The 27,303-nt window shown below is 45.5% G+C and overlaps 1 protein-coding gene across 1 annotated transcript in view; it reads right to left on the bottom strand.

Moving 5' to 3' along the window:
• The window catches only part of LOC135557317 (formin-like), a 51,040-nt gene extending 41,438 nt beyond the window's left edge, over window positions 1–9,602 (bottom strand). Inside the window, 2 exon segments of the mRNA XM_064990501.1 lie at window positions 8,903–9,035; window positions 9,038–9,602. Of these exon segments, the coding sequence (XP_064846573.1) occupies window positions 8,903–9,035; window positions 9,038–9,602 (698 nt within the window).
• Between the last annotated feature and the right edge of the window lie 17,701 nt (window positions 9,603–27,303).

Below are 27,303 nucleotides of genomic sequence, written 5' to 3' on the forward strand. Positions count from 1 at the left end.
GATGGTAAATGTCTAGTCTCCTTTATGGCACTCATCTGATAGTGGTAGTGAGGTGGTAGATGTCTAGTCTCCTTTATGGCTCTAATCTGATAGTGGTAGTGAGATGGTAAATGCCTAGTCTCATTTATGGCTCTAATCTGATAATGGTAGTGAAGTGGTAGATGTCAAGCCTCCTTTATGGCTCTAATCTGGTATTGGTAGTGAGGTGGTAGATGTCTAGTCTCCTTTATGGCTCTAATCTGATAGTGGTAGTGAGATGGTAGATGTTGAGTCTCCTTTATGGCTCCAATCTGATAGTGGTAGTGACATGGTAGATGTCTAGTCTCCTTTATGGCTCTAATCTGATAGTGGTCGTGACATGGTAAATGCCTAGTCTCCTTTATGGCTCTAATCTGATAGTGGTAGTGACATGGTAGATGTCTAGTCTCCTTTATGGCTCTAATCCGATAGTGGTAGTGACATGGTAAATGTCTAGTCTCCTTTATGGCTCTAATCTGATAGTGGTAGTGATGTGGTAGATGTTTAGTCTCCTTTATGGCTCTAATCTGATAGTGGTAGTGAGGTGGTAGATGTCTAGTCTCCTTTATGGCTCTAATCTGATAGTGGTAGTGATGTGGTAGATGTTTAGTCTCCTTTATGGCTCTAATCTGATAGTGGTAGTGAGGTGGTAGATGTCTAGTCTCCTTTATGGCTCTAATCTGATAGTAGTCGGGAGATGGTAGATGTCTAGCCTCCTTTATGGCTCTACTCTGATAGTGGTAGTGGGTGGTAAATGTCTAGCCTCCTTTATGGCTCTAATCTGATAGTGGTAGTGAAGTGGTAGAAGTCGAGCCTCCTTTATGGCTCTAATCTGGTAGTGGTAGTGACGTGGTAGATGTCTAGTCTCCTTTATGGCTCTAATCTGATAGTGGTAGTGACATGGTAAATGTCTAGTCTCCTTTATGGCTCTAATCTGATAGTGGTAGTGAGATAGTAAATGTCTAGTCTCCTTTATGGCTCTAATCTGATAGTGGTAGTGGGTGGTAAATGTCTAGTCTCATTTATAGCTCTAATCTGATAGTGGTAGTGGGTGGTAAATGTCTAGTCTCCTTTATGGCTCTAATCTGATAGTGGTAGTGGGTGGTAAATGTCTAGCCTCCTTTATGGCTCTAATCTGATAGTGGTAGTGGGTGGTAAATGTCTAGTCTCCTTTATGGCTCTAATCTGATAGTGGTAGTGAGATGGTAGATGTCTAGTCTCCTTTATGGCTCTAATCTGATAGTGGTAGTGACATGGTAGATGTCTAGTCTCCTTTGTGGCTCTAATCTGATAGTGGTAGTGAGATGGTAAATGTCTAGTCTCCTTTATGGCACTCATCTGATAGTGGTAGTGAGGTGGTAGATGTCTAGTCTCCTTTATGGCTCTAATCTGATAGTGGTAGTGAGATGGTAAATGTCTAGTCTCATTTATGGCTCTAATCTGATAATGGTAGTGAAGTGGTAGATGTCAAGCCTCCTTTATGGCTCTAATCTGGTATTGGTAGTGAGGTGGTAGATGTCTAGTCTCCTTTATGGCTCTAATCTGATAGTGGTAGTGAGATGGTAGATGTTGAGTCTCCTTTATGGCTCCAATCTGATAGTGGTAGTGACATGGTAGATGTCTAGTCTCCTTCATGGCTCTAATCTGATAGTGGTCGTGACATGGTAAATGCCTAGTCTCCTTTATGGCTCTAATCTGATAGTGGTAGTGACATGGTAGATGTCTAGTCTCCTTTATGGCTCTAATCCGATAGTGGTAGTGACATGGTAAATGTCTAGTCTCCTTTATGGCTCTAATCTGATAGTGGTAGTGAAGTTGAAGATGTCTAGTCTCCTTTATGGCTCTAATCTGACAGTGGTAGTGAGATGATAGATGTCTAGTCTCATTTATGGCTCTAATCTGATAGTGGTAGTGAAGTGGTAGATGTATAGCCTCCTTTATGGCTCAAATCTGATAGTGGTAGTGGGTGGTAAATGTCTAGCCTCCTTTATGGCTCTAATCTGGTAGTGGTAATGAAGTGGTAGATGTCTAGTCTACTTTATGGCTCAAATCTGGTAGTGGTAGTGACGTGGTAGATGTCTAGTCTCCTTTATGGCTCTAATCTGATAGTGGTAGTGACATGGTAGATGTCTAGTCTCCTTTATGGCTCAAATCTGATAGTGGTAGTGGGTGGTAAATGTCTAGCCTCCTTTATGGCTCTAATCTGGTAGTGGTAGTGAAGTGGTAGATGTCTAGTCTACTTTATGGCTAAAATCTGATAGTGGTAGTGGGTGGTAAATGTCTAGCCTCCTTTATGGCTCTAATCTGGTAGTGGTAGTGAAATGGTAGAAGTGGAGCCTCCTTTATGGCTCTAATCTGATAGTGGTAGTGACATGGTAGATGTCTAGTCTCCTTTATGGCTCTAATCTGATAGTGGTAGTGAGATGGTAGATGTCTAGTCTCCTTTGTGGCTCTAATCTGATAGTGGTAGTGAGATGGTAAATGTCTAGTCTTCTTTATGGCTCTCATCTGATAGTGGTAGTGAGGTGGTAGATGTCTAGTCTCCTTTATGGCTCTAATCTGATGGTGGTAGTGAGATGGTAGATGTCTAGTCTCCTTTATGGCTCTAATCTGATAGTGGGAGTGACATGGTAAATGCCTAGTCTCCTTTATGGCTCTAATCTGATAGTGGTAGTGACATGGTAAATGTCTAGTCTCCTTTATGGCTCTAATCCGATAGTGGTAGTGACATGGTAAATGTCTAGTCTCCTTTATGGCTCTAATCTGATAGTGGTAGTGAAGTTGAAGATGTCTAGTCTCCTTTATGGCTCTAATCTGATAGTGATAGTGAAGTTGAAGATGTCTAGTCTCCTTTATGGCTCTAATCTGATAGTGGTAGTGAAGTTGAAGATGTCTAGTCTCCTTTATGGCTCTAATCTGATAGTGGTAGTGATGTGGTAGATGTTTAGTCTCCTTTATGGCTCTAATCTGATAGTGGTAGTGAGGTGGTAGATGTCTAGTCTCCTTTATGGCTCTAATCTGATAGTAGTCGGGAGATGGTAGATGTCTAGCCTCCTTTATGGCTCTACTCTGATAGTGGTAGTGGGTGGTAAATGTCTAGCCTCCTTTATGGCTCTAATCTGATAGTGGTAGTGAAGTGGTAGAAGTCGAGCCTCCTTTATGGCTCTAATCTGGTAGTGGTAGTGACGTGGTAGATGTCTAGTCTCCTTTATGGCTCTAATCTGATAGTGGTAGTGACATGGTAAATGTCTAGTCTCCTTTATGGCTCTAATCTGATAGTGGTAGTGAGATAGTAAATGTCTAGTCTCCTTTATGGCTCTAATCTGATAGTGGTAGTGGGTGGTAAATGTCTAGTCTCATTTATAGCTCTAATCTGATAGTGGTAGTGGGTGGTAAATGTCTAGTCTCCTTTATGGCTCTAATCTGATAGTGGTAGTGGGTGGTAAATGTCTAGCCTCCTTTATGGCTCTAATCTGATAGTGGTAGTGGGTGGTAAATGTCTAGTCTCCTTTATGGCTCTAATCTGATAGTGGTAGTGAGATGGTAGATGTCTAGTCTCCTTTATGGCTCTAATCTGATAGTGGTAGTGACATGGTAGATGTCTAGTCTCCTTTGTGGCTCTAATCTGATAGTGGTAGTGAGATGGTAAATGTCTAGTCTCCTTTATGGCACTCATCTGATAGTGGTAGTGAGGTGGTAGATGTCTAGTCTCCTTTATGGCTCTAATCTGATAGTGGTAGTGAGATGGTAAATGTCTAGTCTCATTTATGGCTCTAATCTGATAATGGTAGTGAAGTGGTAGATGTCAAGCCTCCTTTATGGCTCTAATCTGGTATTGGTAGTGAGGTGGTAGATGTCTAGTCTCCTTTATGGCTCTAATCTGATAGTGGTAGTGAGATGGTAGATGTTGAGTCTCCTTTATGGCTCCAATCTGATAGTGGTAGTGACATGGTAGATGTCTAGTCTCCTTTATGGCTCTAATCTGATAGTGGTCGTGACATGGTAAATGCCTAGTCTCCTTTATGGCTCTAATCTGATAGTGGTAGTGACATGGTAGATGTCTAGTCTCCTTTATGGCTCTAATCCGATAGTGGTAGTGACATGGTAAATGTCTAGTCTCCTTTATGGCTCTAATCTGATAGTGGTAGTGAAGTTGAAGATGTCTAGTCTCCTTTATGGCTCTAATCTGACAGTGGTAGTGAGATGATAGATGTCTAGTCTCATTTATGGCTCTAATCTGATAGTGGTAGTGAAGTGGTAGATGTATAGCCTCCTTTATGGCTCAAATCTGATAGTGGTAGTGGGTGGTAAATGTCTAGCCTCCTTTATGGCTCTAATCTGGTAGTGGTAGTGAAATGGTAGAAGTGGAGCCTCCTTTATGGCTCTAATCTGATAGTGGTAGTGACATGGTAAATGTCTAGTCTCCTTTATGGCTCTAATCTGATAGTGGTAGTGAGATAGTAAATGTCTAGTCTCCTTTATGGCTCTAATCTGATAGTGGTAGTGACGTGGTAGATGTCTAGTCTCCTTTATGGCTCTAATCTGATAGTGGTAGTGAGATGGTAGATGTTGAGTCTCCTTTATGGCTCTCATCTGATACTGGTAGATGACAAGTCTCCCTTATGGCTCAAATCTGATAGTGGTAGTGACATGGTAGATGTCTAGTCTCCTTTATGGCTCTAATCTGATAGTGGTAGTGAGGTGGTAAATGCCTAGTCTCCTTTATGGCTCTAATCTGATAGTGGTAGTGAGGTGGTAAATGCCTAGTCTCCTTTATGGCTCTAATCTGATAGTGGTAGTGACATGGTAAATGTCTAGTCTCCTTTATGGCTCTAATCTGATAGTGGTAGTGAAGTTGAAGATGTCTAGTCTCCTTTATGGCTCTAATCTGATAGTGGTAGTGAGATGGTAGATGTCTAGTCTCCTTTATGGCTCTAATCTGATAGTGGTAGTGAAGTGGTAGATGTATAGCCTCCTTTATGGCTCAAATCTGATAGTGGTAGTGGGTGGTAAATGTCTAGCCTCCTTTATGGCTCTAATCTGTTAGTGAAGTGGTAGATGTCTAGTCTACTTTATGGCTCAAATCTGGTAGTGGTAGTGACGTGGTAGATGTCTAGTTTCCTTTATGGCTCAAATCTGATAGTGGTAGTGAAGTGGTAGATGTCTAGTCTACTTTATGGCTCAAATCTGATAGTGGTAGTGACGTGGTAAATGTCTAGTCTCCTTTATGGCTCTAATCTGATAGTGGTAGTGAGGTGGTAAATGCCTAGTCTCCTTTATGGCTCTACTCTGATGGTGGTAATGAGATGGTAGATGTCTAGTCTCCTTTATGGCTCTAATCTGATAGTGGGAGTGACATGGTAAATGGCTAGTCTCCTTTATGGCTCTAATCCGATAGTGGTAGTGACATGGTAAATGTCTAGTCTCCTTTATGGCTCTAATCTGATAGTGGTAGTGAAGTTGAAGATGTCTAGTCTCCTTTATGGCTCTAATCTGATAGTGGTAGTGACATGGTAAATGTCTAGCCTCCTTTATGGCTCTAATCTGATAGTGGTCGTGAGGTGGGAAATGTCTAGTCTCCTTTATGGCTCTAATCTGATAGTGGTCGTGAGGTGGTAAATGTCTAGTCTCCTTTATGGCTCTAATCTGATAGTGGTAGTGAGATGGTAAATGTCTATTCTACTTTATGGCTCTAATCTGATAGTGGTAGATGACAAGTCTCCCTTATGGCTCTAATCGGATAGTGGTAGTGAGGTGGTAAATGTCTTGTCCCCTTTATGTCTCTAATCGGATAGTGGTAGTGGGGTTGTATATGTCTAGTCTTTCTTATGGGAAAATTGGAAAACTCTAAACAAACCACAACACAAATAGTTATCTATCCAAAACGGAGATGGATAAACAACTTCTCCAATCTTTTTGGCTTTATCACAAAGTATAAACAGCAAAAACATGATCAAATGCAGATTTTAGAATCAACTATTAAAGACTTCCAGAACCCACTTGATTCTCCAATTACATCAAATGAACTACAGGACAAAATACAAACCCTACAACCCAAAAAGGCCTGTGGGGTTGATGGTATCCTAAATTAAATGAGTAAATGTACAGAACACAAATTCCAATTCGCTATAATAAAACATTTAAGTCATCCTGGCATATTCCCCAATATTTGGAACCAAGAACTGATCACCCCAATCCACAAAAGTGGAGACAAATTTGACCCAAATAACAACTGTGGGATATGCATCAACAGCAACCTTGGGAAAATCCTCTGCATTATCATTAACAGCAGACTCGTACATTCCCTCACTGAAAACAATGTACTGAGCAAATGTCAAATTGGCTTTTTACCAAATTACCGTACAACAGACCATGTATTCACCCTGCACACCCTAATTGACAACCAAACAAACCAAAACAAAGGCAAAGTCTTCTCATGCTTTGTTGATTTCAAAAAAGCTTTTGACTCAATTTTGTACGAGGGCCTGCTATGCAAATTTATGGAAAGTGGTGTTGGGGGGAAAAACGTACAACATTATAAAATCCATGTACACAAACAACAAGAGTGGGGTTAAAATGAGCAAAACACACACATTTTTTCCCACATGGCCGTGGGGTGAGACAGGGCTGCAGCTTAAGCCCCACCCTCTTCAACATGTATATCAACAAATTGGCGCCGGCACTAGAAAAGTCTGCAGCACACGGCCTCACCCTACTAGAATCTGAAGTCAAATGTCTACTGTTTGGTGATGATCTGGTGCTTCTGTCCCTAACCAAGAAGGGCCTACATCAGCACCTAGATCTTCTGCACAGATTCTGCCAGACCTGAGTCCTGACAGTAAATCTCAGTAAGACCAAAATAATGGTGTTCCAAAAAAGGTCCAATTCCCAGGACCACAAATACAAATTCCATCCAGTCACTGTTGCACTAGAGCACACTAAAAACTATACATACCTTGACCTAAACATCAGCACCACAGGTAACTTCCACAAAGCTGTAAACAATCTGAGAGACAAGACAAGAAGGGCCTTCTATGCCATCAAAAGGAACATAAATTTCGACATACCAGTTAGGATCTGGCAAAAAAAATACTTGAATCAGTCATAGAACCCATTGCCCTTTATGGTTGTGAGGTCTGGGGTCTGCTCACCAACCATGAATTCACAAAATGGAACAAACCAAATTGAGACTCTGCATGCAGAATTCTGCTAAAATATCCTGAGTGTACAACATATAACACCAAATAATGCATGCAGAGCAGAATTAGGCCGATACCCGCTAATTATCCAAATTCAGCAAAGAGACATTCAATTCTACAACCACCTAAAAGGAAGTGATTCCCAAACCTTCCATAACAAAGCCATCAACTATAGAGAGATGAACCTGGAGAAGAGTCCCCTAAGCAAACTGGTCCTGGGGCTCATTTCACAAACACAAACAGGCCCCATAGAACCCCAGGACAGCAACACAATTAGACCCAACAAAATCATGAGAAAAGAAAAAGATAATTACTTGACACATTGGAAAGACTTTACAAAAAAACGAGAAAACTAGAATGCTATTTGTCCCTAAACAGAGAGTACACAGGGGCAGAATACCTGACCACTGTGACTGATCCAAAATTAAGGAAATCTTTGACTATGTACAGACTTAGTGAGCATAGCTTTGCTACTGAGAAAGGCCGCCGTAGGCAGACCTGGCTCTCAAGAGAAGACAGGCTATGTGCTCACTGCCCACAAAATGAGTGGAAACTGAGCTGCACTTCCTATCCTCCTGCCAAATGTATGACCATAGAGACACATATTTCCCTCACATTACACAAATCCACAAAGAATTCGAAAACACACCCGATTTTTATAAACTCCAAAATCTACTGGGTGAAATACCACAGTGTGCCATCACAGCAGCAAGGTTTGTGACCTGTTGCCACAGGAAAAGGGCAACCAGTGAAGAACAAACACCTTTGTAAATACAACAAATGTTTATTTATTTTCCTTTTTGTACTTTAGCTATTTGCACATCATTACAACACTGTATATAGAGATATGACATTTGAAATGTCGTCATTCTTTTGGAACTTTTGTGAGTGTTTGAAATTGAATTTAATTGAATTAAATTGAAATTGAAATGAATTAAATGTATTTGAAATTGAATTGAATTGAATTGAATTGAAATTGAATTGAGAGAGAGAAATGGGTCTAGATGAGTTCCATACACAGTGGGGTTTTAGTGTAATGTTGTGCTATTTTCTCTCTTCCTTTCTCGCCACCAGGATGAAACACCATCCAGAGAGGATGTTGGTGTTGAGCAACAGCAATTTAACAGAACACAGAACATTACAGGCTGTGGTGGACTATATTGGCTGGATGGAGAGCTGTGAGTGGGAACAAGTACGTTCACAAGGTATCAGTTTACAGTACAACAGTAGAGAGATAGACGCCAAAAAAATCTATGCCTGATGTGTTACTGGCAACTGTCTCGCAGACCACACTAAATTGTCTAGTGTACAGCCACCCACGATATTTGAGTTGAGTTGAGTTTATTTTTATTTTTACAGGGACAGTGCACATTAATCAACGTGCCGGTTTTAGCCAGCCGGCTAATTTTCAACCGCAGTCCCTGGGCAGGTTATTAAAAACAATTACAATATAGACAATAGCAACATAGAACAAGCAAGACATAGCAACATAGGACAAGCAAGACGTAGCATACAGACAGAGCAACATAGAGCAAAAAGCAGCAAGACAAAATTCATAAAAGCAACAAAGTGTTTCCACACCTCACAAGCTACAGACAACAGACAACATGGAAAGCGGCAACACACAGCTATTGACCATTTATACCAGATACACATTTTTTTTATATGTTAGTTGTAACACCTACTTGTTGTCCTGTGTCTGTATCCTGGTCCAGTAGAGAGGTTTCATGGGGCAGGCTGGTTGCACAGCCGGCTTCCTGGGGGGTTTATCTAACATGGTACTGAAGGTCAGACACCCTGGAGGGGGAGGTGGTGGGGGCCACAGCCTGGTGGAGGGGGTGGAGGTGGAGGGGCGGACCCTGGTGGAGGGGGTGGAAGAGATGGAGGGGGCCCGTCGAGGCCCTGGGTCTGGGTTAGAGCAGGAAGGAAAGGAAGAGGAGGAGGAGGAGGAGGAGGAGGAAGAGGAGGAAGAGGAGGGGGAGGTGGGGCTAGGTTGCCTGATAATAAGCCTTCATGAGGTGCAGGTGGTTCGGATAGTGGGAGTGGAGGAGCAGGAGGTGGAGGGAGATGAACGGTGGAAGAAGAGGGAGAGGTAGTCTGTCCAGACAGATTTAGACTGATAGAAACCAGGTCCAGTCTCTTAGGCAAGTTAAGGGGGGGTTGGGGGAAGGTCATGGGGTCCGTCTGGACGCACACAGTGCGGAAGGCCCGGGATGAGAGGTCATCTCCCGTGGATACGGCCACGTCTCGGAGGTCTCCACGGCGGTGGTGGGCACCCAGGGCCAAGTCACTTTGTAGCCTGGCCAAGGTGACCTCCAGATGGGAAACACACTGTTCGTTGTCCCCTCTCAGCTGGCACAGCTGCTTCCCATAGTCCTCCTGCATTCACATTTATAGGAGGTTAAGGTTAGGGTTGTTTTAGGGTTGTTTTAGGGTTAGGGTTGTTTTAGGGTTAGGGTTGTTTTAGGGTTGTTTTGGGGTTAGGGTTGTGTTAGGGTTGTTTTGGGGGTAGGGTTGTTTTGGGGTTAGGGTTGTGTTAGGGTTGTGTTAGGGTTGTTTTGGGGCTAGGGTTGTTTTGGGGTTAGGGTTGTGTTTGGGTTGTTTTGGTGTTAGGGTTGTGTTAGGTTTAGGGTTGTGTTTGGGTTGTGTTAGGGTTGTTTTGGGGTTAGGGTTGTGTTAGGGTTGTTTTGTGGTTAGGGTTGTGTTAGGTTTAGGGTTGTGTTAGGGTTGTTTTGGGGTTAAGGTTGTTTTGGAGTTAGGGTTGTTTTAGGGTTAGAGTTGTGTTAGGGTTGTTGTAGGGTTGTTTTGGGGTTAAGGTTGTTTTGGGGTTAGGGTTGTGTTGGGGTTGTGTTATGGTTAGGCTTGTGTTAAGGTTAGGTGCACCCATGACCAGCTCGGAAACCAGATTGCATAGCGGAGAAGGTGCGGTGAGATTCGAAATGGTTGGTGATCTGTTTGTTCACTTGGCTTTCGAAAACTTTAGAAAGGCAGGGAAGGATAGTGGCCGCTTTCCAATCTTTAGGAATCGCAGACCATACGAAAGAGAGGTTGAACAGACTTGCAATAGGGGTTGCAACAATGGCAGCAGATAATTTTAGGAAGAGAGGGTCCAGATTGTCTAGCCCAGCTGATTTGTAGGGATCCAGATTTTGCAGCTCTTTCAGAACATCAGCTGTCTGAATGTGGGTGAAGGAGAAGCAGGGGGGGCTTGGTCCAGTTGTTGTGTTAAGGTTAGGGTTGTGTTAGGTGTGTTTTGGGGTTAGGGTTGTGTTCGGGTTGTGTTATGGTTAAGGTTGTGTTAGTCTTGTGTTAGGGTTAGGGTTGTGTTGGGTTGTGTTAGGGTTAGGGTTGTGTTAGGGTTATGTTAGGGTTGTGTTAGGGTTGTGTTTGGGTTAGGGTTGTGTTAGGGTTGTGGTAGGGTTGTGGTAGGGTTGTGGTAGGGTTGTGGTAGGGTTGTGTTTGGTTTAGGGTTGTGTTAGGGTTGTGTTCGGGTTGGGTTTGGATTAGGATTGTGTTAGGGTTGTGTTTGGGTTAGGGTTGTGTTAGGGTTGTTTTGGGTTAGGGTTGTGATTATGGTTGTGTTTGAGCTAGGGTTGTGTTTGTGTTAGGGTTGTGTTTGGGTTAGGGTTGTGTTAGGGTTGTGTTTGAGTTAGGGTTGTGTTTGGGTTGTGTTAGGGTTGTGTTAGGGTTGTGTTTGGGTTAGGGTTGTGTTAGGGTTGTGTTAGGGTTGCGTTTGGGTTAGGGTTGTGTTTGGGTTGTGTTTGGGTTGTGTTTCGGTTAGGGTTGTGTTTGGGTTAGGGTTGTGTTAGGGTTGTGTTTGGGTTGTGTTTGGGTTAGGCTTGTGTTAAGGTTAGGTGCACCCATGACCAGCTCGGAAACCAGATTGCAAATGGTCGGAGATCTGTTTGTTCACTTGGCTTTCGAAAACTTTAGAAAGGCAGGGAAGGATAGATATAGGTCCTTTAGGAATCTCAGACCATACGAAAGAGAGGTTGAACAGACTTGCAATAGGGGTTGCAACAATGGCAGCGGATAATTTTAGGAAGAGAAGGTCCAGATTGTCTAGCCCAGCTGATTTGTAGGGATCCAGATTTTGCAGTTCTTGCAGAACATCAGCTGTCTGAATGTGGGTGAAGGAGAAGCAGGGGGGGCTTGGTCCAGTTGTTGTGTTAGGGTTAGGGTTGTGTTAGGTTTGTGTTTGGGTTAGGGTTGTGTTAGGGTTGTGTTAGGGTTAGGGTTGTGGTAGGGTTGTGTTTGGGTTAGGGTTGTGTTAGGGTTGTGTTAGGGTTAGGGTTGTGTTAGGTTTGTGTTAGGGTTAGGGTTGTGTTGGGTTGTGTTAGGGTTAGGGTTGTGTTAGGGTTGTGTTTGGGTTAGGGTTGTGTTAGGGTTGTGTTTGGGTTAGGGTTGTGTTAGGGTTGTGTTAGGGTTAGGGTTGTGGTAGGGTTGTGTTTGGTTTAGGGTTGTGTTAGGGTTGTGTTTGGGTTAGGGTTGTGTTCGGGTTGTTTTGGGTTAGGGTTGTGATTATGGTTGTGTTTGAGCTAGGGTTGTGTTTGTGTTAGGGTTGTGTTTGGGTTAGGGTTGTGTTAGGGTTGTGTTTGGGTTAGGGTTGTGTTAGGGTTGTGTTAGGGTTGTGTTTGGGTTGTGTTTGGGTTAGGGTTGTGTTTGGGTTAGGGTTGTGATTATGGTTATGTTTGAGTTAGGGTTTTGTTAGGGTTGTGTTTGGGTTAGGGTTTTGTTAGGGTTGTGTTTGGGTTAGGATTATGTTAGGGTTGTGTTAGGGTTAGGGTTGTGTTAGGGTTGTGTTAGGGTTAGGGTTGTGTTAGGGTTGTGTTTGAGTTAGGGTTTTGTTAGGGTTGTGTTTGGGTTAGGGTTGTGTTAGGGTTGTGTTTGAGCTAGGGTTGTTTTGGGTTGTGTTTGGGTTAGGGTTGTGTTTGGGTTAGGGTTGTGTTTGAGTTGTGTTTGGGTTAGGCTTGTGTTAGGGTTGTGTTTGGGTTAGGCTTGTGTTAGGGTTGTGTTTGGGTTAGGGTTGTGTTAGGGTTGTGTTTGAGCTAGGGTTGTGTTTGGGTTAGGGTTGTGTTAGGGTTGTGTTAGGGTTGTGTTTGGGTTAAGGTTGTGTTAGGGTTGTGTTTGGGTTAGGGTTTTGTTAGTGTTGTGTTTGGGTTAAGGTTGTGTTAGGGTTAGGGTTGTGTTTGGGTTAAGGTTGTGTTTGAGTTAGGGTTTTGTTAGGGTTAGGGTTGTGTTACAACAAGAACAGTTAGGGTTGTGTTAGGGTTGTGTTTGGGTAGGGTTGTTTTAGGGTTGTGTTGGGGTTGTGTTATATTACAAAGTAATGAAACATATTACAAAGTAATGCTTTATAAGGCATAGAGCACTTCCTACAGACGTCACTGAGTAATGAAATGACTGCATGGTATTCACTCATATAATCAGTATGTGTTTGTATGCACTGTGTGTAAGTCACTTTGGATACAAGTGAGACACAGCAAAACATGATAGAGTGTAGACAAAGAGAGAGCTAGACAACAAGACACAGATACTTTTGAGTCAGTGAGGTTCTTCTTTTCAGGAGTCTTGGAGGTCCGCTCAAAGATCCAGGCCTTCCTCTTTGCCTCCTGGTCCCCCCTGTCTCCTTCTCTCCTCAGGGGCCTGGGGATGAAGAAGGCCTTGAAGGCATCGAACGCCACCTCCGCACTGGTGGGAGGAGGCTTCTGAGGTTCTAAAGGTCCTGAGAGTTCTAGAGAATGTGAAGGTTCTGAAGATTCCGGAGGCTCTATCACAGACAGAACGTCAGTCTTCTCTTTCTCTGTGTCCTGATCTGTCTTTTTCTCCTCTCCTGTTTTCTGCCGTTCACCTCCCTCTTCCTGTTCTGTCTTCTCCTTCTCCTCCATCCCATCCTCAGGTTCAACTCTGACTCCTTTGGTCTCGTCTGAGGGCTCTGACTCCTTCCTCTCCTCTCCTATAGACTCCCTCCTCTCCTCTTCTGTAGACTCCTTCCTCTCCTCTCCTATAGACTCCCTCCTCTCCTCTTCTGTAGACTCCTTCCTCTCCTCTCCTATAGACTCCCTCCTCTCCTCTTCTGTAGACTCCTTCCTCTCCTTTCCTGTAATCTCCCTCCTGTCCTCTCCTGTAGACTCCTTCCTCTCCTTTCCTGTAATCTCCCTCCTATCCTCTCCTGTAAACTCCTCTGTCTTACTGTTGACATCCTTCTCCAGGTTCAGGAACTGGGAGAGCTGGTCCAAGAAGCTCCCCTGCCTCCTGCGAACTGTCTTCAGCTTTCTCCTCACAAGCTTGTCCACACTCAGGCCTGCTGGGGCTGGTGTTTTGATCTTACCCACTATGTCCTGATCCGGCCCTGTCGCACCTTTCTTTGGGTTCCTCAGACCACTGAACAAGGCAGGGAATTGGAGGGGCTTGTCCACTGGGGAACAGGGGGAGAAGGTGGTTCTGGTGGAGGTGGTGCCAGAGGGAGGGCCTCTGGTTGGGCCTGGGGTTAAGGCTAGGAGCCCATCTTGGGTACTGGCTGGTGCTGAGGTTGGGACTCCATCCTGGGTACTGGCTGGTGCTGGGGTTGGGAGTCCATCCTGGGTACTGGCTGGTACTGGGGTTGGGGCTCCATCCTGGGTACTGGCTGGTACTGGGGTTGGGACTCCATCCTGGGTACTGGCTGGTACTGGGGTTGGGGCTCCATCCTGGGTACTGGCTGGGGTTGGGACTCCATCCCGGGTACTGGCTGGTGCTGGGGTTGGGGCTCCATCCTGGGTACTGGCTGGTGCTGGGGTTGGGGCTCCATCCTGGGTACTGGCTGTTGCTGGGATTGAGGCTCCATCCTGGGTACTGGCTGGTGCTGGGGTTGGGGCTCCATCCTGGGTACTGGCTGGTACTGGGGTTGGGGCTCCATCCTGGGTACTGGCTGGTGCTGGGGTTGGGGCTCCATCCCGGGCACTGGCTGGTGCTGGGGTTGGGACTCCATCCTGGGGACTGGCTGGTGCTGGAGTTGGGGCTCCATCCTGGGTACTGGCTGATGCTGGGGTTGGGGCTCCATCCTGGGTACTGGCTGGTACTGGGGTTGGGGCTCCATCCCGGGCACTGGCTGGTGCTGGGGTTGGGACTCCATCCTGGGGACTGGCTGGTGCTGGGGTTGGGGCTCCATCCTGGGTACTGGCTGATGCTGGGGTTGGGGCTCCATCCTGGGTACTGGCTGGTACTGGGGTTGGGGCTCCATCCCGGGCACTGGCTGGTGCTGGGGTTGGGACTCCATCCTGGGGACTGGCTGGTGCTGGAGTTGGGGCTCCATCCTGGGGACTGGCTGATGCTGGGGTTGGGGCTCCATCCTGGGTACTGGCTGGTACTGGGGTTGGGGCTCCATCCTGGGTACTGGCTGATGCTGGGGTGGCGGCTCCATCCTGGGTACTGGCTGGTGCTGGGGTTGGGGCTCCATCCTGGCGACTGGCTGGTGCTGGGGTTGGGGCTCCATCCTGGGTACTGGCTGGTGCTGGGGTTGGGGCTCCATCCTGGGGACTGGCTGGGGTTGGGACTCCATCCTGGGGACTGGCTGGTGCTGGGGTTGGGGCTCCATCCTGGGTGCTGGCTGGTGCTGGGGTTGGGGCTCCATCCTGGGTACTACAGGGCTGAGAGGACTGGGCTGTAGAATGGGCTGTGATCTCAGACACAGGAGCAGATGCGTGAGGAAGTTCCTCAACCAGTGCATTAACAGCCTCTCCAGCCTCTAACAGGCTTCCAGTTTCAGCCTCTCCAGCCTCTAACAGTCTCTCAGTTTCAGCCTCTCCAGCCTCTAACAGGGTCTCAGTTTCAGCCTCTTCAGCCTCTAACAGCCTCTCAGTTTCAGCCTCTCCAGCCTCTAACAGCCTCTCAGTTTCAGAGGCTGTATGCTGCCAGTCATCAGATATAGGCTCAGTCCTGGTCATGGTTATCACCAGTTTTCTGGTGTTTGAAGGTAGTGGTGTACTAGTAGCAGGTTCCCCAGCCATTACCCCAGAGGGGTTAGCAAGGTCTCTGGCTACAACATCAGCAGCAGGTAAGTCTTTGCTGTCAGCAGGTGAGTCTTGGCTGTGGTTATCATATGTAAATATTTCCTGATAACTTCTGGCTCTTGGATTGGTTTCACTGTCTGTTAACCAGGCCAGCCTGTTGTAGTTGTCTGTCAATACCTCTGTGTGCTTCATCTCCTTGACTTTGTCTTTGTCATGATTGTTTGCGACCCTATCTTGATGACGGTTGTTTGTTGACACACACTGATTATACTGGTCTGTTGATTCTAACTTGTCTGTACTGGGACAGTCAGTTGTCATGTCCTGATTGGCTCTGTCTGTGGTATTCTGTGTGTCTATAGGCTCCTCCATACTGTAGTCCTCTGATGACAAACTGTTCCTATGTTTGTCTATCATCACTCTCTGTTCAACAGGGTCAGTTGACCCACTATATCCTTGTAAGTGGAACAGCCTTTCTGAAATGCAGTCATCTGATTGGTCTGTTGACTCACCATATATACCCAAATGAGACTCTGAAATGATGTCTTCTGGTTGGACAAGACAGTTGCTGTTTGCATTATCTTCCTTTTCTGAGTCCATGTTCCTCATGTACTTTTTCCTTCATGTATTTTAATTTGTCTCCAATCCAGGTAATGCTGTGTTAGTCCAACACAATATGGCCATTCAGTGTTGATGTGAAATAATACATCTACACACCTGAAGAAACACACCCTGCCTCTGCTCCAAAGGACAATAACTTGACAAATAAGAAAAGGGCATCTCAACTTAAAACCTTTTTTTGTAGCCGCTGTAACAGTTGATGGAAGTTTGAGTATTTATAATCTTTGATAGATCCTCCAAACGTTGAAGGGTTTTAATGGGGATACCACATGCCAGAGCTCTAAAATATTTTGTGGGGAAGAAACATCAGCATGGAAAAAGTAACCAGAAAAAGCATTTCGTCATGCAGTGAGTCATGCAGTGAGTTTGTTACCAGTACTTTTTGTAACACATTCTAAAAGTACTGGAAAAAAGGCAATGCTTCAAAAAGAGTTGAGCTCTATTATTCACCAGTCGTATATTCTACTTCTCTGTTCAGATCCTTCTGTCTTCTGTTCAGATCCCTCTGTCTTCTGCTCAGATCCCTCTGTCTTCTGCTCAGATCCCTCTGTCTTCTGTTCAGATCCCTCTGTCTTCTGTTCAGATCCCTCTGTCTTCTGCTCAGATCCCTCTGTCTTCTGTTCAGATCCCTCTGTCTTCTGTTCAGATCCCTCTGTCTTCTGTTCAGGTCTTCTGTTCAGATCCCCCTGTCTTCTGTTCAGATCCCTCTGTCTTCTGTTCAGATCCCTCTGTCTTCTGTTCAGATCCCTCTGTCTTCTGTTCAGATCCCCCTGTCTTCTGTTCAGATCCCCCTGTCTTCTCTTCAGGTCTTCTGTTCAGATCCCTCTGTCTTCTGTTCAGATCCCCCTGTCTTCTGTTCAGGTCCCCCTGTCTTCTGTTCAGATCCCTCTGTCTTCTGTTCAGGTCTTCTGTTCAGATCCCCCTGTCTTCTGTTCAGGTCTTCTGTTCAGATCCCTCTGTCTTCTGTCGTTATCTTATATCCTCTAGAAACATAATAAGTAAAAGCAGGTAATCTTTTGGTCTGGTCCTCTTCTCCTCCAACTATCCAGCCTCTCCTCCCCTGTTCACCAAAGACAATCTGCTTCTGCCTTAGACTGCAGCAGACCTCTTCCCCCTCCGACTATCCAGCTTCTTCCTCTCTCCTTACTGAAGACACTCGGGCTCAGCAGTAGCACGACGGTATCAGACTGTGACTGACCACGCCCTGAGTGTTCCGTTTTGGAGTTATACTCTGGTATCCACCCAGACCACAGCACAGCACACCACACCCAGACTGACTGACTGTAGGGTAAATGGGAGACACTTCTTCAAGCGCTGAGCTCTATAGTGGCAGCCTATAGTGACGTGGTTGTGGAAGTCTCCGTCTCCCCTCAGCATTTCTAACTCCACCTACACTTCTTCCTATTTAAACCAATAGAAAGTTGGTCTTGTTTTCTCACGTCAATTTTTGTTGATTTGTTTATTTTTGATCTCCATTAGCTTTTGTAGAAGCATCAGCTACTCATCCTGGGATCCACAAAGTAACAAAACACTGATACACTGATAGACAAGGACAGTCACACAAAACACTGATACACTGATAGACAAGGACAGTCACACTAAACACTGATACACTGATAGACAAGGACAGTCACACAAAACACTGATACACTGATAGACAAGGACAGTCACACAAAACACTGATACACTGATAGACAAGGACAGTCACACTAAACACTGATACACTAATAGACAAGGACAGTCAAACAAAACACTTGATACATTGATAGACAAGGACAGTCACACACATTTAACATACCAACGATGCAACAATACAGGTCAATATAATAATGGTAAAGGTGAATTGGAAAGAGTAAAGGGGAAAAATAAACATTTACTGTATTATAAGCAATACATTACAAAGTACACATGATGACAGGCCATTGTGTTTCACATGGTCAGTGTATTTGCATGGCTATCTACAGATCAGTCCCCACCCTTGTATGTGTTTAATTTGCCGGCGATCGCTGCATGTTGCAGAGTGAAACCATTGATATAACTTGTGTTGAGATTTACTGATACGAAGGGAATTTAATCACAAAGCCTGATTTTAGTAGACCTATGGCCTACGACTTAAGTTTAAATGCTCATTCCTTCTGCGTTGCCATGTAATGGATACCAGGGTGGGCTATTGGGATTCTCAAGCATGGACTGTTTATGTAAGATAAATTAAACTAGATAATGCTGTAGCAAATAGCATTAGGATACAATTAGAGAGAATGAAATGCAAATTATCCAGCTCACTGGTTCAAATCCAATGCCAGGGGATAATGTATAGTGTAGGTAAAACCACTATATCATATTTATCATGAATTTGTATATTTGCTTAAGAAATCCCTTAAGGAAATCTATCAGAATCTCTACAGTTGGTAGTACAGTGCATTCAGGAAGTTTTCAGACCCCTTGACATTTTCAACATTTTGTTCCGTTACAGCCTTTTTCTAAAATGGATTACATTTAAAAAAAGATCCTCAGCAATCTACACACAATACCCCATAATGACATCACACTACGCCATAATGACATCACAATACCCCATAATGACATCACACTACGCCATAATGACATCACAATACCCCATAATGACATCACAATACGCCATAATGACATCACAATACTCCGTAATGACATCACAATACCCCATAATGACATCACAATACCCCATAATGACATCACACTACGCCATAATGACATCACAATACCCCATAATGACATCACACTACGCCATAATGACATCACAATACCCCATAATGACATCACAATACCCCATAATGACATCACAATACCCCATAATGACATCACACTACGCCATAATGACATCACAATACCCCATAATGACATCACACTACGCCATAATGACATCACACTACGCCATAATGACATCACAATACCCCATAATGACATCACAATACCCCATAATGACATCACAATACCCCATAATGACATCACACTACGCCATAATGACATCACAATACCCCATAATGACATCACACTACGCCATAATGACATCACAATACCCCATAATGACATCACAATACTCCGTAATGACAAAGTGAATCACGTTTTAATAAATATTTGCAAATGTATTTTTTTTTAAAATACAGAAATACTTTATTAGTATTCAGACCCTTTGCTATGAGACTGGACATTTAGCTCAGGTGAATCCTGTTTCCTTTGTTCATCCATGACATATTTCTACAACTTGACTGGAGTCCACCTGTGGTAAATTCACTTGATTGGACATAATTTGGAAAGAAACACACCTGTCTATATAAGGTCCCACAGTTGACCGTGCATGTCAGAGCAAAAACCAAGCCGTGAAGTCGAAGGAATTGTCAGTAGAGCTACGAGACAGGATTGTGTTGAGGCACAGATCTGGGAAAGGGTACCAAATAATTTCTGCACCATTGAAGGTCCCCAAGAACATAGTGGCCTCCATCATTATTAAATGGAAGAAGTTTGGAACCACCAAGACTCTCCCTCGAGCTCCAACGGTCACTCAAGCTCCAGAGTTCGTCTGGGGAGATGGGAGAAACTTCCAGGACAACGATCTTTGCAGCACTCCACCAATCAGGCCTTTATGGTAGAGTGGCCAGATGGAAGCCACACCTCAGTAAAAGGCACATGACAGCCCGCTTGGAGCTGACAGCCCGCATGACAGACGGCTAAAGACTCTCAGACCATGAGAAACAAGATTCTCTGGTCTGATGAAACCAAGATTGAACTCTTTGGCCTGAAGGCCAAGCGTCACATCTGGAGGAAACCTGGCATCATCCCTACGGTGAAGCATAGTGGTGGCAGCATCATCATGTTTTTCAGTGTCAGGGACTGGGAGACTAGTCAGGATCGATGCAAAGATGAACAGAGTAAAGTACAGAGAGATCCTTGATGAAAACCTGCTCCAGAGCACTCAGGACCTCAGACTGGAGGGAAGTTCACCTTCCAACAGGACAACGACCCTAAACACACAGCCAAGACAACGCAGGAGTGGCTTCGGGGCAAGTCTCTGAATGTCCTTGAGTGGTCCAGCCAGAGCCTGGACTTGAACCCAATCAAACATCTCTGGAGAGACATGAAAATAGCTGTGCAGCAATGCTCCCCATCCAACCTGACAGAGCTTGAGAGGATCTGCAGAGAAGAATGGGAGAAACTCCTTAAATACATATGTGTCAAGCTTGTAGCGTCATACTGAAGAAGACTTGAGGGTGTAATCGCTGCCAAAGGTGCTTCAATAAAGTACTGAGTAAAGTGGTCTGAATACTTATGTAAATGTGATATTTCCGGGGTTTTTTGTTTTATAAATGTGCAAAAAAACAGTTTTTGCTTTGTCATTATCATTATAGGGTATCGTGTGTAGATTGATGAGGGGGGGAAACGATTTAATCCATTTTAGAATAAGGATGTAATGTAACAAAATGTGGAAAAAGTCAAGGGGTCTGAATACTTTCTGAATGCAATGCATATCATAACTTGGGAAAAGAAAGGGGGATACCTAGTCAGTTGTACAACTGAATGCATTCAACTGAAATGTGTCTTCTGCATTTAACCCAACCCCTCTCAATCAGAGAGGTGAGGATCAACGTCAACGTCAATCAACGTCTTCGGAGCCCAGGAAACAGTGGGTTAACTGCCTTGTTCAGCGGAACAGTGGGTTAACTGCCTTGTTCAGGGGAACATTGGGTTAACTGCCTTGTTCAGGGGAACAGTGCGTTAACTGCCTTGTTCAGGGGAACAGCGGGTTAAATGCCTTGTTCAGGGGAACAGTGGGTTAACTGCCTTGTTCAGCGGAACAGTGGGTTAACTGCCTTGTTCAGGGGAACATTGGGTTAACGGCCTTGTTCAGGGGAACAGTGGGTTAACTGCTTTGTTCAGGGGAACAGTGGGTTAACTGCCTTGTTCAGGGGAACAGTGGGTTAACTGCCTTGTTCAGGGGAACAGTGGGTTAACTACCCGATGAACTGCCTTGCTCAGGGGCAGAACAACAGATTTTTACCTTGTCAGCTCGGGGATTTGATCCAGCAACCTTTCAGTTACTGGCCCAACGCTCTAAACACTAGCTTGGAGATGATTGCTATGCAAGCTTGGCACACAGTCAAGTGAATGTACTCTCAGCACACAGTCAAGCGAATGTACTCTCGGCACACAGTCAAGTGAATGTACTCTCAGCACACAGTCAAGTGGACAGGTGCATTTCTGAGGATTTAAAGGGCTTTCAATTAGCTATTAAGGGGTTAAGTTGGAGAAGGAGGTTTATGGTTCACCTGTGTCAGTATGTTATTGTGTGAAGAGTAGATGCAGAGGTTCCTACAAGGTGCTGTAGACCACCAAGGCCCTTTAAAAATATGTAATAACCCCTTGATCAAATCAAACCATACACTTTTACAAACCATGTATTATTACAGTGTCATCAATCCTGAAAGATGATAATGGTGTTAAAGTAGAAAACGTTGTGCGCTACAAATGACCACCAATCCAGAGAAAAGTTAACACAGACGTGGCCAATGAGAGGTTAACAGGATTTTAGGTGTGACAGGTGCAGAGCAGGCCAACAACAACCCCCCCCTGCAAGCTGCTTAAACAGCCAGGCCAGGTGTCTGGCAAAGGATAGCAGACAGACAGCGAGTGTGCAGCAGAAATCCACTCCACTCAACTCCACTCCACTCCACACACACACACACACACACACACACACACACACACACACACACACACACACACACACACACACACACACACACACACACACACACACACACACACACACACACACACACAGTGCATTCAGAACCCATAGGGCATTTGTTGGAGGTAAAATTCACACAAGACATCTATACATCCCTTTGGTTAAAAGTAATAGCTGAAAACATTTTTCAACAACAAACACAGTACCGTGCTTCACACAGAGCCTATCAGCTTTCCATTCCTAAATCTCTTTTACACAAAATAAATCATTATAATAAAAAAATAAAACATTATACCTGGATGCTTTAAGTAAAATGTGTCTGACATTTCTAAGACGTCAGAATAACTCACTCGCTGTGGGGAGAAAGACAAGTTGCTGGTGAAGTCATCTTCCAAGGGTGTGATCCTGAGGAAGTCGACGTGTTCGGGGCGAGAGGGGCAGGATAGGGACCGGCAGTATGACCGAGAATCCTCCACCTCTCTCTGACAGATCTCTTCCTGTCTCCTCGGGGCCTCGTCTGGGGAGAGAAACAGGACAGTTGCATTAAATTAAACCGTTGGGAGCATTCAATAACGTGAGGGTTTCTTCCATGACTTTACTTTTTGTACCTTACAGCTACACATGACTGGATGTATGAATACCACTTGTAACTTACATTACATTACATTTAAGTCATTTAGCAGACGCTCCTTACACACAAGACATCACAGAGAGTTCAACCTAAGCAAGAAGACATAACCACTGATACAGGATTGTGGAGGTCAACTCAGTTTCAATTCAGTGAATAACAGAAAGTGAATTGAAATTCAATGAATGAATGGAGAAATCCTCACGTATCACCAGTTACAGTAGAAACTACACAGTACAGCTTCAATAGGATGTTTCTCATAAATTTCCCCAAGTATTGTCTTGTGTGTAATGACCAGGGTATTGCCATTGTATGGTTCTGTATCAGGTTGAGCTGTGGCACCACCTTCTGAAATAGAAGAGGAATTGCAGCCAATGTAATATCAGACACAATCAGCTGGGTTACATGAACTCAGTGCTCCAGCCAATTAAACAGCTGGGCGACATGAACTCAGTGCTCCAGCCAATAAAACAGCTGGGCTACATGAACTCAGTGCTCCAGCCAATAAAACAGCTGGGCTACATGAACTCAGTGATCCAGCCAATAAAACAGCTGGGTTACATGAACTCAGTGCTCCAGCCAATAAAACAGCTGGGCTACATGAACTCAGTGCTCCAGCCAATAAAACAGCTGGGCTACATGAACTCAGTGATCCAGCCAATAAAACAGCTGAGCTACATGAACTCAGTGCTCCAGCCAATAAAACAGCTGGGTTACATGAACTCAGTGCTCCAGCCAATAAAACAGCTGGGCTACATGAACTCAGTGATCCAGCCAATAAAACAGCTGGGCGACATGAACTCAGTGCTCCAGCCAATAAAACAGCTGGGCTACATGAACTCAGTGCTCCAGCCAATAAAACAGCTGGGCTACATGAACTCAGTGATCCAGCCAATAAAACAGCTGGGTTACATGAACTCAGTGCTCCAGCCAATAAAACAGCTGGGCTACATGAACTCAGTGCTCCAGCCAATAAAACAGCTGGGCTACATGAACTCAGTGATCCAGCCAATAAAACAGCTGAGCTACATGAACTCAGTGCTCCAGCCAATAAAACAGCTGGGTTACATGAACTCAGTGCTCCAGCCAATAAAACAGCTGGGCTACATGAACTCAGTGATCCAGCCAATAAAACAGCCGGGCTACATGAACTCAGTGATCCAGCCAATAAAACAGCTGGGCTACATGAACTCAGTGATCCAGCCAATAAAACAGCTGGGCTACATGAACTCAGTGCTCCAGCCAATAAAACAGCTGGGCTACATGAACTCAGTGATCCAGCCAATAAAACAGCCGGGCTACATGAACTCAGTGATCCAGCCAATAAAACAGCTGGGCTACATGAACTCAGTGATCCAGCCAATAAAACAGCTGGGCTACATGAACTCAGTGATCCAGCCAATAAAACAGCTGGGCTACATAGACCCTTTTCCAGTACACAACACACTGACGTCACGAACAGATGCGCACGAAGCCATCGCCATCTGCGTCCATTCAACATAGCCTAGATTTACTTTAGTGGGTTCTCAAATGCTTACAATTAGGTTCTGTTCTTGTTTGAACAGTTGCTAAGATTATATTTTGTTGTGATCTTTGCAAAAATTACATTTTTTTTTGCAGAAGTTGTTAGCTAGAATGCTAAAGCTCATTTATATAGGCTGCAGCAAAAGCTTGCCAAAAAAAAACATTTTACTGGTTGAAGTTGAAGTGATTTTTTAAAGTATAATGCAGTTGATTTGCAATGATGACACACACATACTAAGAAGGACATTCATACGAGCCTTCAAATCCAAATGTAAATAATCCCATTGACAATTCCCCTGTTTTTCTTTCACACACACAGTAATCCTTAATCCCGGACCTTGGGTCGACTACAGGTCAATGCACATCCAACCATGGCCGCTAACTTCCCAGGGAGCCCTGTCAGGTGTCCGCCCCATCCCCATGCTTGAACACACACACACATACACACATAAGGATGCTTCTGGTGCACTAAACATGGGTAGAGAGGATGTATGGTAGTCTGGGAATGACAGGCAGACAGGAAATTATCTGTGTGTGTGGGGGGAGGTTCTCTAGCGGTCACCTGACTATAGAGAAAGCAGAGTGGTTGAGGCAGGCAGACAGACATACAGTTTTAGATCACTAAACGATGTATAAACCTGACCATCAGAACCTAACTAGAACACCCCACCTCTCTGTCTGCATGTCCACATATTCACCCCACTCCTCTGTCTGCATGTCCACATATTCACCCCACCTCTCTGTCTGCATGTCCACATATTCACCCCACTCCTCTGTCTGCATGTCCACATATTCACCCCACCTCTCTGTCTGCATGTCCACATATTCACCCCACCTCTCTGTCTGCATGTCCACATATTCACCCCACCTCTCTGTCTGCATGTCCACATATTCACCCCACCTCTCTGTCTGCATGTCCACATATTCACCCCACCTCTCTGTCTGCATGTCCACATATTCACCCCACCTCTCTGTCTGCATGTCCACATATTCACCCCACCTCTCTGTCTGCATGTCCACATATTCACCCCACCTCTCTGTCTGCATGTCCACATATTCACCCCACCTCTCTGTCTGCATGTCCACATATTCACCCCACTCCTCTGTCTGCATGTCCACATATTCACCCCACCTTCTCTGTCTGCATGTCCACATATTCACCCCACCTCTCTGTCTGCATGTCCACATATTCACCCCACCTCTCTGTCTGCATGTCCACATATTCACCCCACTCCTCTGTCTGCATGTACACATATTCACCCCACCTCTCTGTCTGCATGTCCACATATTCACCCCACTCCTCTGTCTGCATGTCCACATATTCACCCCACCTTCTCTGTCTGCATGTCCACATATTCATCCCACTTCTCTGTCTGCATGTCCACATATTCACCCCACCTCTCTGTCTGCATGTCCACATATTCACCCCACTCCTCTGTCTGCATGTACACATATTCACCCCACCTCTCTGTCTGCATGTCCACATATTCACCCCACCTCTCTGTTTGCATGTCCACATATTCACCGCACCTCTCTGTCTGCATGTCCACATATTCACCGCACTGGACAGAAACAACTTCTACTGTTGTGTGTTTATGGGTCAGTTAACCTGTTCATCTCAGGAGACATGCTCAGCTGCGTAACACAATGTACAGTGCCTTGCGAAAGTATTCGGCCCCCTTGAACTTTGCGACCTTTTGCCACTTTTCAGGCTTCAAACATGAAGATATAAAACTGTATTTTTTTGTGAAGAATCAACAACAAGTGGGACACAATCATGAAGTGTAACAACATTTATTGGATATTTCAAACTTTTTTAACAAATCAAAAACTGAAAAATTGGGCGTGCAAAATTATTCAGCTGCGTAACACAATGTGTCTTAATCCATTCAACACAGTATGTTACCCCTCCTCCTGTAAAGTCCTTTCTCTTGTTATCATTTCGACATAAATACATAATACATAAGGTGAGAGCACTCACCTGAAACCAGCACAGAGGACAAACTGGAAACACCGGGCTCAGTCCAAATGGAGTTTCCTTGGCTCTGGTCATCACTCTGGTTCTGATTCTTCTCCTGGTTCTGCTCGTTATGCCTCAGGTCCAGCCACGCCACTCTCTTCCTGGCACCCTTCTTGTCAGCTATCCCTTCTCTGGTAACTGTAGAATTACTGTATATTCTCTCTCTACTCCCACCCTGCAGGACCAGACAGTCCAGGGCTGAGTTCTTCCTCCCTTTCCTCTCCTCCTCCTCCTCCCTCATTATTTTATTGTCTTCCTGTCTTTCTCCAGACTGCTGGCAGAGGGGCCAAGGCAGGGGACAGCGGTTAAGATGAGGGCTGGACGCCCGGGAGGACAGAGGGGACAGGATGGGGGACATCAAGGGGGACATGCTATCAAAGCTATTGGAGGTCCGCAGGGACGAAGTGCTGTCCAAGATGGCGGAGAGGGAGAACTTCCATTCTCTCATAGGGTCGAAGGTCATGGTGTTGTCATTGGAGAGTTCAGTGTGTTCCCATGACGATTCTGAAGTGGTTTGATCTAAGTTGAAGTTCCAGGTAGTTTCTTTGGACTCTTCTCTTTCTCTATGCCTCACTGACTCACAGTCCTTGTCTTCCCCTAGACCCTCCATCCTCAGGGCTCTCCGCAGGCTCTGGCTCAGCGCCTCACCCAGGGCACGGAGCTCCTCAACTGGGAGAGGATCGTCCCGAGTGGGCTCCCAATCCTGGATCTCTGGTTGGGGCTGGAGAGAGGGCTGGGTTTGGGCAGAAGGTTCTGGCAGTTGTTGTTGATGGGGCTTAAGAAATGGTGGTGGCTGGACAGAACACTGCAGCTGGGGCTGAAGAGAGGGTGGTGGCTGGACAGAGCACTGCAGCTGGTGTTGCAGAGAAGGTGGTGGCTGGACAGAGCACTGCAGCTGGGGCTGAAGAGATGGTGGTGGCTGGACAGAGCACTGCAGCTGGTGTTGCAGAGAAGGTGGTGGCTGGACAGAGCACTGCAGCTGGGGCTGAAGAGATGGTGGTGGCTGGACAGAGCACTGCAGCTGGGGCTGAAGAGATGGTGGTGGCTGGACAGAGCACTGCAGCTGGGGCTGAAGAGATGGTGGTGGCTGGACAGAACACTGCAGCTGGGGTTGGAGAGAGGGTGGTGGCTGGACAGAGCACTGCAGCTGGGGTTGGAGAGAGGGTGGTGGCTGGACAGAGCACTGCAGCTGGGGCTGAAGAGAGGGTGGTGGCTGGACAGAACACTGCAGCTGGGGCTGAAGAGAGGGTTTTGCCTCTAACACGGACTTTCCTTCAGACACACACCCATTTGGCGTAGAGGTAAACAGTCCAAAAACATTCCCCTCACTCTCCTCTTTGATCCAGTCAGTGCTGGTGAGAATGACCCTCCGTTTGATCCCTTCTACCTCCTCAATCTTCCGCATCACCCTCCAGGCTGCATCCCTCCTCTCCACCTCCTCACACTGCCGCTGGGCTGACCTCTTTTGGTCCGCTCTCTCTATCCTCCACTTCCGTCCCGCTCTACCTTCTTCCTGGCTGGGGCTCAGGGCCTGGGTGGTCCCCCCCTCTGGAGACTGCCTGGTGCTGTCCTGTGAATCGTCT

Source organism: Oncorhynchus masou, chromosome 16 (genome assembly GCF_036934945.1).
Source record: "Oncorhynchus masou masou isolate Uvic2021 chromosome 16, UVic_Omas_1.1, whole genome shotgun sequence".
NCBI classification, from domain to species: Eukaryota; Metazoa; Chordata; class Actinopteri; order Salmoniformes; family Salmonidae; genus Oncorhynchus; species Oncorhynchus masou.